At 48.0% G+C, this 12,120-nt stretch overlaps 1 protein-coding gene across 1 annotated transcript in view; it reads right to left on the bottom strand.

Moving 5' to 3' along the window:
* Positions 1–2,153: 2,153 nt before the first annotated feature.
* Positions 2,154–12,120, bottom strand: part of pdgfrb (platelet-derived growth factor receptor, beta polypeptide) — a 157,609-nt gene continuing 147,642 nt past the window's right edge. Inside the window, exon 23 of the mRNA XM_059990686.1 lies at positions 2,154–11,460. Coding sequence (XP_059846669.1) covers positions 11,325–11,460 — 136 coding nt within the window. The 3' untranslated portion in view covers positions 2,154–11,324. The remainder of the gene's footprint in view (positions 11,461–12,120) is intronic.

Genomic DNA, 12,120 nt, shown 5'->3' with positions numbered 1-12,120 from the left:
TTCTTCTGTGCTGTATTGAGATATAGAATTATAATTTTTTTCTCTGAGAGAAATATAACACAAGCCATTCATTGGCTTCAATTGGGCCTTCCATGATTGATACTGTTTCCACAGCATAACAACGTTGTTTTACTGATGTCCAAGATGCAAACATAAGATCAATTAGGCGTAAGAACAGAACTGGCCCATTTGGACCATTGAGTCTACTTTGCCATTCAATCATGGCTGATTTATTAACATTCACAAAATGCTGGTGGAACACAGCAGGCCAGGCAGCATCTATAGGGAGAAGCACTGTCAACATTTTAGGCCGAGACCCTTCGTCAGGACTAACTGAAAGGAAAGATAGTAAGAGGGTGGAGAGGGTGCAGAAGAGGTTCAAAGAGGTTCACCCTCTTACTATCTTTCCTTTCAGTTAGTCCTGATGAAGGGTCTCGGCCCGAAACGTCGACAGTGCTTCTCCCTATAAATGCTGCCTGGCCTGCTGTGTTCCACCATCATTTTGTGTGTGTTGTTTGAATTTCCAGCATCTGCAGATTTCCTCGTGTTGGCTGATTTATTATCCCTCTCAACTCCATTCTCTGGTCTTCTCTCTGTGGCCTTTTGATACACTTACTCCTATGTTCCCTCACACCTTAGATGTCCTAATCAGGAACATACCCATCACTCCCAAAATATATCCAATGACTTGGCTTCCACATCTGCCTGTGGCATGAGTTCCATAGATTCACTGCCCTCTGGTTAGAGAAATTCCTCATCATCTCTATTCTGAGGCTGTGCTCTCTGGTCCAATTTTTGAAAACATCCTTTCTACATCCACCCTATCTAGGCCTCTCAATATTCGATAGGTTTCATTGAGATCCCCCTCATTCTTCTAAACTCCAGTGAGTACAGGCCTAAAGCCATCCAGCGCCCCTCATATGTTAACCCTTTCATTCCTGGATCATTCTTTGAACGTCTCCAATGTCTGCACATTCTTTCTTTGATAAGGAGCCCAATAACATTCACAATAGTCCAAATGCAGACTGACCATTGCCTTATTTCAATTTTCTAAGATACACGAATAATTACCACTCAAGTGGTGTTAAAGATCTCATTGAGGGTTTCCATGGCAGAAAAGGTGAGCAGCTTCAATTTCCTGGGTAATCACAAAGAGAGAGTGCCAGTGGCTCTGCTTCAATAGGAGTTTGAGGAAATTCAGTATTTCACAAAAACTCTGGCAATTTTTTACAGATATACAATGGAGAGTATTTTAACTGGCTGCATCACTGTCTGGTACAGAGGCTCCAGTGTGCAGGATGAGAAGAGGCTGCAGAGGGTTGTAAACCAACCCAGCCATCTCCATCACAGGGACAACCCTCTCCACTGTCATGAACATCTTTAAACGATGATGCCTCAAGAAGGCAGCACCCATCATTAGGACCCTCGCCACCTGGGACATGCCCACTTCTCATGACCACCTTGCACACAATATCAGCAATACCAAGGAGTTGATTGTGGACTTCAGGAAGGGGAAGTTGAGGGAACACACATCAGTCCTCTTCGAGGAATTAGCAGTGGAGAGGGTGAACAGTTTCAAGTTCCTGGTTGTCAGCCTCTCTGAGGATCTAACCTGGACCCAACATAACAGTGCAGCTATATTTCATTAGAAGTCTGAGGAGACTCGGTCTGATACCAAAGATTCTTGCAAATGTTTACAGATGTACTGTGGAGAGCATTCTGACTGGGTGAATCCCTATCTGGTGTGGAGGGGCCACTGCACAGGATCAGAAAAAGCTGCAGAAAGTTACAAACTCAGCCAAATTTGTCATGTACACCGGCCTCCCCAACATCCAGGACATCTTCAAAAGGCGATGACTTAAAAAGGTGGCGTCCATCAACAAGGATCCCCATCACCCAGGACATGCCCTCTTCTCATTGAGAAGCTACAGGAGCCTGAAGACATATACTTAACGTTCAGGAACAGCTTCTTCCCCTCCGCCATCAGATTTCTGAATGGACAATGAACCTTTTATTCATCTTTTGCTGCATTTATTTATTTTTGTAATTTTCAGTAATTTTTAATATATTGCACCATAATTTCATAGCACGTTTCAGTGATATTAAACTGAATTCTGATTCAATGACTCAAGTGAAAAAGAGAATGAGGAAAATTGCTAGAAAATATGTGTTTATTCTGTTAAAAAGATAAATGAACAGTACATTACAGACCAATAGGGCAAGTATCAAAACTCTTCTCACATTTAACACATACACATTCTAAATGAACACAGTTACAAATGATTTTAAAATATTGTTCGTACCATTATTGGGATCAAATACCTATGTGAAACTAACTACATCTCCCTGCAAGACTGCTCAGTCACTTAACGCATTCAGAGAGAAATCAGACTCAAAGCAACTTCGAAACGTGGTGCCGTAGTTAATGGGTCAGCCTTGGATGGATTCGTGTGGGAGGGGACACACAAAAATTGTCGAGGAACTCAGAGGGTCAGGTAGCATCTATGGAGGGAAATGGACAGTTGACGTTGAGGCGAGTCCCTGCTCCCATTCTAACCAATTTTTATAGGAGCACCAGTCCTTACCAGCTGCAGTACTACCTGGTACAGGAAACACAAGATATCTGTCCATAAGTCCCCACAAAGGATTACGAGGGCTGATTAGAGGATCATCGGGGTCTCTCTTCCACCCATCAGAGTTATTTTTTTCAGGAGCACTGCTTATGCAGGGCTGTTAGCATTGTCGATGATCTGTCCAACAATCTCCTTGACCCCCTACCATCAGGCAGTATGTACTGTAGAATTAGGACATGAACTGTTAGGATGGGAAACAGCTTCTTCCCCCAGACTGTGAGACGACTGAACTCCCTGCCACCCCCCAGGTCTCATCACGTGTGAACCACCAGTAGTGTTATACTGTTTACTTTTTAAAACTTGTGTTGTAAATGCACTTTGTTATTTGTTAATTTATTTGTGGTAATATTACTTCATATGTTGTGTGAGATTTATATGTACTGTGCTGTGCACCTTGGTCCGGAGGAACGTTGTTTCATTTGTCGACAAACCCACAAACTGTGGGGTGGTGGGGTATTGAGGACCAGCTCCCATTAGCTATTAAATGCTTCTCAAATAGCCTCTGACAACCTCCTAACCTTCACTTGTCGCTTAGGTACTGAGCCCAGCGGAACTGACAGGAGAAGAGGCAAAGGCGGCTTACTGGAGCCTTAAAACCAGTCGCTTCGGGCAGATGGGGCTCATTAGCCGTGATTGGCAGCTCTTCTAGGAGAAGGAAAACTCTGATCTCAAACTTAGGCTGCTTTTCAGCTATACCCCTTGGGGGTAAACCCTGAGGAAAAGTCCAGAGCTGGAGTCCCTAAGACAGTCCTATGTTGGGTTCGACGCTGACTGGCAACTCCAGCAATGCTGCTGGTGCCAAACTGTGTCGGTCTCTGTAGCTCCTTTGGATTTATCATCTGCATGGAGAGGGGGAGCCTGCTACATGGGCAACAGCTCACTCTCTATATCGTACTGCCCTGGCTTGTGTATCATGTGGACAGCTATGACACAACAGCTATGGTTGACTCTGACCAAGGGAGGGCCTCAGACTCAATTAGACATTCAGAGGCAGGCGTTGGTCCTGATTTTCACTGCAATGGGCAAAGGGTGTGAAATTCAAGGCAGATATTCTCTCTTCTTTCCCCTCGCCCATCAGCAAAAGATACAAAAGCATGAAAGCAAGTACCAGCAAGCTCAAGGACAGCTTCTATCCCACTGTTCTCAGAGTCTTGAACAGACCTCTTGTATGATAAGGTGGACTCACAATATACCTCATTATGACCTTGCACCTTATTGTCTGCCTGCACTGCACTTACTCTGTAACTGTGACACTTTATTCTGCATTCTGTTATTGTTTTCCCTTGTTCTACCTCAATGCACAGTGTAATGATCTGATCTATATGAACTGTGTGCAAGACAAGCTTTTCACTGTATCTCAGTACGTGTGATGAGAATAAACCAATTTACCAGATATTTGATCATCAAGGTAGATGGGCAGAAGTGGGGTTGAAGCCAAGTTTGCATCAGTTATGATGTTACTGAAGGGCCTTCAGCAACATACACAAAATGGTGGAGGGATGAACAGTCCTGGTGAAGGGTCTTGGTCCAAAACATCACTCTTTATCCCTCTCCGTAGATGCTGCCTGACCTGCTGAGTTCCTCCAGCATTTTGTGTGTGTTGCTCGGATTTCCAGCATCTGCAGAATCTCTTGTGTTTCTGAAATGCTGGAGAACTCAGCAGGCCAGGCAGAATCTATGGAGGGGAATAAACAGGCTGAGACTCTTCATCAGGTCTCATCGGCGAAGTCTCTTTGAGGTATGCCTACCCTGAAGGAGTTTAAATCTTCTCTGTTCCCTAGCATCTTTAGAATTTTGTGTGTTTGGGCTTATCCTGTTTCCCTGTTGCCCCTCTTAAACATTTGGTGTCAAACAGGATGTGAGTGAGAGTAGGCATAGGTGGGGAGGTGATACACCTGCCCTAGTGATCCTGCCAGCCTGGTCTGATTTAGAAGCCAACGTGCAGCCAGGCAGGCACACAACAGACTACAGAGCCCCTCCTGTGTCTGCACTGCAGGTATGTTGAGCTCAGCCCTCATGAAGAGCCTCAACCTGAAATGAAAACTGTCTTTTTCCCTCTGCAGACACTGCCTGACCCGCTGAGTTCCTCCAGCATTCAATGTGTGGCTGAGGGAGAGTGCAAAGACTAGAATCTGTAAAGATAAAAGAACGCAAGGGAAGGGTGAATAAGTTAGGACTCAGCTATAATCATTTTCTCTTTCTCTTTGATAAAATGCTGCACCCTCTTCTGTGTGAAGAAACTTGTCTTGCATATCTTACTCAAACCTACCTAATCTTGCCTTAACACATGACCTCCAGAATTAGCCCACACTTGGAGTATTGTGTTCAATTCTGGTTCTCTCATTACAGAGAGGATGTGGAAGCTTCAGAGAGGGTGCAGAGGAGATTCACCAGGATGCTGTCTGGATTAGAGAGTGTTTAAAGGAGATTTACCAGGATGCTGTCTGGATTAGAGAGGGTGCAGAGGAGATTCACCAGGATGCTGCCTGGATTGGAGAGGGCGCAAAGGAGATTCACCAGGATGCTGCCCGGATTAGAGAGGGTGCAGAGGAGATTTACCAGGATGCTGTCTGGATTAGAGAGGGTGCAGAGGAGATTCACCAGGATGCTGCCTGGATTAGAGAGGGTGCAGAGGAGATTTACCAGGATGCTGCCTGGATTAGAGAGGGTGCAGAGGAGATTCACCAGGATGCTGCCTGGATTAGAGAGGGTGCAGAGGAGATTTACCAGGATGCTGCCTGGATTAGAGAGTATTTAAAGGAGATTTACCAGGATGCTGTCTGGATTAGAGAGGGTGCAGAGGAGATTTACCAGGATGCTGCCTGGATTAGAGAGGGTGCAGAGGAGATTCAGCAGGATGCTGCCTGGATTAGAGAGGGTGCAGAGGAGATTCACCAGGACGCTGCCTGGATTAGAGAGGGTGCAGAGGAGATTCACCAGGATGCTGTCTGGATTAGAGAGGGTGTAGAGGGGATTCACCAGGATGCTGCTGGATTAGAGAGCCTGTTTTATGAGGATAGGTTGAGCGAGCAGGGGCTTTTCTCTTTGGAGCAAAGGTTCCTAACCTGGAGTCCACGGACCTCTTGCTTAATGTTTTAGTTCATGGCATTCAAAAGGTTGGGAACCTTTGTACAAAATATATGTACAATTTTGGGAACATATGTACAAAATTAAGGGAGGGAAGTTTAAGGGAGACATCAGGGGTAAGTTTTTTATGCAGAGGGTTGTGAGTGCCTGAAATGACTTGCCAGGGATGGTGGTGGAGGCTAAAACATTAGGGGAATTTAAGAACCTCTTGGACAGGCACATGGATGAAAGAAAAATGGAAGGTTATGGGGTAGTGTGGGTTTAGTACTTTTTTTAAGGATAATATGGGTCGGCACAACATGGAGGGCTGAAGGGCCTGTACTGTGCTGTAGTGTTCTATGGTTCTAAACCCTGCTTTAGAGTGAGGGAGGCTGTGATGACTTCAGAGAGGTGTATAAAGATGAAAAGATTAGAGAGTAGCTTTATTTGTCACATGAACATCGAGACGTACAGTGAGATGCGTAGTTTCGGTCAAATCAAATGAGTGGGGATGTGCTGGGGGCAGCCCGCGAGGGTCACCATGCTTCAGGCCAACATGGCATTCCACAGCACACTAACCGAACCCACGGGCACCGATAGAGTGGTACACACAAAATGCAGCAGGAAGTGACAGTCAGCACCTTTTCCCCAGGGTGCAAATGGCATCAGTTTAAGGTGATTGGAGGAAAGTATAGGAGAGATGTCAGAGGTAAGTTAGACAGAGAGTGGTGGGTGTGTGGTAGAGGCAGATATGTTAGGGACATTTAAGAAATGATGGCACATGATGTCAGAAAATAGAGGGCTATGTGGGGGGGAAGGGCTAGATTGACCTCAGACTGGACAGCGCAACACTCGGGGCATCGGAGTTCAGAGTTCATCCTGTCTGTAAGGAGTTTGTATGCCCTCCCTGTGGAACACGTGGCTTTCCTCTGGGTTCTCTGGTTTCCTCCCACAGTCCAAAGATGTACTGGTTGGTGGGTTAATAGGTCATTGTAAAATTGACCCGTGATTAATCTAGGGTTAATTGGTGGGTAGCTCACAGCATGGCTCAAAGGGCCGTAAGGACGTGTTCCGCACTGTATCTCTAATATCCTGGAGTAGGTTAAAGCATTGTGGGCCGAAGAGCCTGTTCTGTCCTGTGATGTTGCATGGCCAGTGTTCTGTGCCTCCTACTGCTGGGGCAAATGACAAAGGGGTAGTCTAGACACACACACACACACACACACACACACACACACACACACACACAGACACACACACAGACACACACACACACACACTCACACACACACAGACACACACACACACACACACACACACACACACTCACACACACACAAAATGCTGAAGGAACTCAGTTGCTCTGGCAGCATCTATGGAGAGGAATAAACAGTCGACGTTTTGGGCTGAGACCCTTCATCAGGATGGGAAAGGAAGGGTCAGAATTCAGATTAAGATGGGGGGGAAGAAAGGAGTGCAAGCTAACAGGTGACAGGTGAGGGGGAAGGTGGATGGGTGGGGAGGGGGATGAAGTGAGACACTGGGAGGTGATGGGTGAGACCAGGTGAGAGGGAAGGTGGGTGGGTGGGGAAGAGGGATGAAGTGAGACACTGGGAGGTGATAGGTGAGACCAGGTGAGGGGGAAGGTGGGTTGGTGGGGGAGGGGGATGAAGTGAGACACTGGGAGGTGATAGGTGAGACCAGGTGAGGGGAAAGGTGGGTGGTTGGGGAGGGGATGAAGTGAGACACTGGGAGGTGATAGGTGAGACCAGGTGAGGGGGAAGGTGGGTGGGTGGGGAGGGGATGAAGTGAGACACTGGGAGGTGATAGGTGAGACCAGGTGAGGGGGAAGGTGGGTGAGGGAGCGGGAGGGGATGAAGTGAGACACTGGGAGGTGATAGGTGAGGGGGAAGGTGGATGAAGTGAGACACTGGGAGGTGATAGGTGAGACCAGGTGAGGGGGAAGGTGGGTGGGTGGGGAGGTGGATGAAGTGAGACTCTGGGAGGTGATAGGTGAGACCAGGTGAGGGGGAAGGTGGGTGGGTGGGGGAGGGGATGAAGTGAGACACTGGGAGGTGATAGGTGAGGGGGAAGGTGGATGAAGTGAGACACTGGGAGGTGATAGGTGAGACCAGGTGAGGGGGAAGGTGGGTGGGTGGGGAGGTGGATGAAGTGAGACACTGGGAGGTGATAGGTGAGACCAGGTGAGGGGGAAGGTGGGTGGGTGGGGAGGGGATGAAGTGAGACACTGGGAGGTGATAGGTGAGACCAGGTGAGGGGGAAGGTGAGGGAGGGGGAATGAAGTGAGACACTGGGAGGTGATAGGTGAGACCAGGTGAGGGGGAAGGTGGGTGGGTGGGGAGGGGGATGAAGTGAGACACTGGGAAGTGATAGATGAGACCAGGTGAGGGGGAAGGTGGGTGGGGAGGGGGAAAGAAGTGAGACTGGGAAGTGATAGGTGAGACCAGGTGAGGGGGAAGGTGGGTGGGTGGGGAGGGGGATGAAGTGAGACTGGGAGGTGATAGGTGAGACCAGGTGAGGGGGAAGGTGGGTGGGGAGGGGGGAATGAAGTGAGACACTGGGAGATGATAGGTGAGACCAGGTGAGGGGGAAGGTGGGTGGGTGGGGAGGGGATGAAGTGAGACACTGGGAGGTGATAGGTGAGTCCAGGTGAGGGGGAAGGTGGGTGGGTGGGGAGGGGGATGAAGTGAGACACTGGGAGATGATAGGTGAGACCAGGTGAGGGGGAAGGTGGGTGGGTGGGGAGGGGATGAAGTGAGACACTGGGAGGTGATAGGTGAGACCAGGTGAGGGGGAAGGTGGGTGGGTGGGGAGGGGGATGAAGTGAGACTGGGAGGTGATAGGTGGAGAACCTGAAGAGACACACTCAATGTTTTAGGAACAGCTTTTTCCCATCTTCTGTGAACCAAACCTCCTTATTTCTTTTGTTTAAATGCAGTATCTATATATTTTTTGTAATTTATAGAAATTTTTACGTCTCTGTATTGTACTGTTGTAGTAAGGTAACATTTTATGTCACAGTGATAATAAACCCGAGTGTGGTTCTGAGCCTCTGTTGTTGAGTTCCCAACTGCAGGCTCGGTCTAACGTTTCAGCGACATGAGCTCCCGGTTTGATGTGTGTGGAGAGGGAGTGAAGGAGGAATCTCCTTTCAGCAGATGCAACCCCTACACATTTAGACCCAAGCATCTACGACACCAATAACAAAACCGGCATTCACAAATATTTACAAGTTTTGCTTAAAACAAGATAAAGAGAAAAATAGTTCCTTTATATAATTTCATTTTGTGCAAAAATATCTATCTATAAGGTGACTGTAATTGGCTGGGATAAATTCTAATATTGCATTATTGTACAAACTATAACACTTTAATCTAGCTTTTGTCTGGATAATATTACCCTGAAAATGTTTTGCTCCAGATTAGATCCAGGGATAAGGTTCTTCTGATTAGAAATCCATAGTTAGATGTTCAGAAAAGTTACTAAGTGGTCCCTAAAAGATTCATATTTTCATATTCAGTTCATGAAAGTTCAAAAGATTTGATAGTACAGCGAATTCTCTCTCTCTCTTTAATCCTACACTCTAATACTGTACTGGTTTTAGCTATGTGTATCTTAATATAAGACAAACGTTTGAGCCACGGTCAGGGTCCCTGGATTTCAAACCCAAAGATGATTCTGATGTGGGTGGGAGGTAGTTTGCTTACGAATGAAAAATGTTGTTAGAAGTCCAAACCACCACCATAAGGGGTCAGGGGAAAGAGAGCAGGGAGACAGACAACGCACAGTATGCTGGGGAAATTCAGCAGGTCAGGCAGCATCGATGGAAATGAATAAAGAGTCAACGTTTTGGGCTGAGACCCTTCATCAGGACTGGAAAGGAAGGGGGAAGATCCGGAATAAGGAGGAGGGGGAGAGAGTACAAGCTGGGAGGTGATAGGTGAGGCCAGGCGAGGGGAAGGCAAGTTGAAGTAAGAAGCTGGGAGGTGATAGGTAGAACAGTTTGAAAGGAGTGATGGAGGGGAGGAGCTTCTCAGTTTGAGGAGAGACAGAGGGAGGAGAGAAAGCACTCGGCAGGGCTGCGGCTATGGAGAGCAGTAAGTGTTAACACTCAACCAGCCTACTGAGGGCTTCTGGCATTCGTTTTCTCTGCACAGGAGAGAGGTCCCTCAGCATAAGGGCAGCCAAGCAGAGGGAAGGTGGTTCGAAGCAGCAAGAAGCAGAGGCTGAGTGGAGGAATCACCCCTGTGTGTTGGGAGACGGGCAGTGACAGGTCCCTCACTTTGGAGGAGCAATGTCGAGGAGTAGGTCTCTCCATTTGGAGGGGATGAGAGGGTCCCTCACTTTGGAGGGCAGATCGCAGGGTCGTGGTCCCTCAGTTTGGAAGGGAATTGGGGTGTGTCCTGCAATTGGGAAAGGAGATAGGGAGGGGAGACAGGGAGGGACAGGGCACCTCAGCTTTGAGGAGAGATGGGCCCAACACTTTTGAGACGGGGAGAGGGGTCCTGCAGTTTGAAGGAAGACTGTGCGTGTTTATGCTTTTGAGACTCATAAGCACCAGGAGGAATTTCTGGGAGCTGGAGCCATGGCTGATCTTTGGCAATGTCCACCCCCACTGGGCTGGGAAGGCTTGGACACACATGATGATCAGAGGGGAGAACTGGACAAGCAGGATGTCCATCCCATCGCGGTGAGAAACTCCACAACGGATGGCCCCAGGCCCGGCTGTGAGAGGAGGAGGGTTGGACCTGGGGCTAACTCCATCCTGTAAAAACCCTGAAATTGCCAACAGAAGCTCCAAAGACCTCATCCCTGGGAGAGAAGGGTCTTCACTTAGAAGACGTATGAAGTCATATGGTGAAAGCAGAAGCCACAGAGCTGATCAACCTTCTCTTGGTCCAAGACAGAGGACTCTGCTGAGCTGCTGTTGGGGCCTATCGCATCTAGTACGAGTGGTGGCTGAGGAAGAAGAGGCAGGGTGGGAAGGATTGGACACAGAGAATGGTCATTCCCAGTGGGGTGGGAAGGACTGGACACAGAGAATGGTCATTCCCAGTGGGGTGGGAAGGATTGGACACAGAGAATGGTCATTCCCAGTGGGGTGGGAAGGATTGGACACACAGACTGGCCTTCCCAGTGGGGTGGGAAGGACTGGACACAGAGTATGGTCATTCCCAGTGGGGTGGGAAGGATTGGACACAGAGAATGGTCATTCCCAGTGGGGTGGGAAGGACTGGACACAGAGAATGGTCATTCCCAGTGGGGTGGGAAGGATTGGACACACAGACTGGCCTTCCCAGTGGGGTGGGAAGGACTGGACACAGAGAATGGTCATTCCCAGTGGGGTGGGAAGGACTGGACACAGAGAATCAGGGGTCCACATTCCCAGAAGTGCAGACCTCCCCGAGTCTAACGCCCAGTTCCGTGGCTCACATTGACCTTTTCCAGAGAGATTCACGACTTCATCATTTTCACGGTGTTACCTCAGCATTCCTGAGGAATCTCAGGATGGATCAGGCAATGGACTAATCTGGGATTTCTCCAGCAGGGTTGTATTTTGTGTGATAAAAGGTTCTGGAACGGTGGTGAGAGCCGGCCCACCAATCACAGGAAGCTGTCCTCCACCTCAGGTTGACTGCCCTCAGCTTCAGTGTCCATCTCAAGTTGTCTGCAGTCTTCAGTCGTCTGAGGAAGATCACACAAATTGGTCGGCTCCTGGCTCTCGCCACAGACGAGGGAGCTGAGACAGGGAGAGATGTGTCAGATTAGCTTCAATTGTCACATCTATTGGATTAAACTGTACAATTGCGTTGTCTGTGCAGTTTACCAGTTTATGCCTGCTAATATTTACTTAATACAGTGCAGAATAAGCCCTTCTGGTCCTTCGAGTCACATCATCCAGCAATCCCCAATGACTCCGATTTAACCCTAACCTAATCGTGGAACAATTTACAATGACCAATTAAGCTACCCAGTAAGTGTTTGGACTGTGGGAGGAGACTAGAGGATCTGAGGAAAACCCACAGGGAAACCATGCCAAGACTCCTTTCAGGGGACGCTGTAATTGAACTCCAAACTCTGAACCTCTGACCAGTAATAGCATCGCGTTAACTGCTACGCTACCATGGCACCCTACCTATATACATATAACTGATCAATATATTTCCCAGTGGTCACAGTATGTATGTACATTCTGTCCTCTCATGGTTACAGTTTTTTGCATCATTCTGGAAGCTTCTCTGGTAGCACATTATTTGAATAGGGGCTACTTGATTGGTTAACCCTTATCTACAAATTTGAATGGAATGTTTCTTATCTATGGGGTATAAGGACTGACCACGTTGGCCTGCTGTCTTTTTCTTGTTCTTTGCTTCTTCCTTCCCTTCTCCTACTAGCCCCG

This window comes from Hypanus sabinus, chromosome 15 (assembly GCF_030144855.1).
Source record: "Hypanus sabinus isolate sHypSab1 chromosome 15, sHypSab1.hap1, whole genome shotgun sequence".
NCBI lineage: Eukaryota > Metazoa > Chordata > Chondrichthyes > Myliobatiformes > Dasyatidae > Hypanus > Hypanus sabinus.
This window is presented reverse-complemented; position numbering and strand designations above follow the sequence as displayed.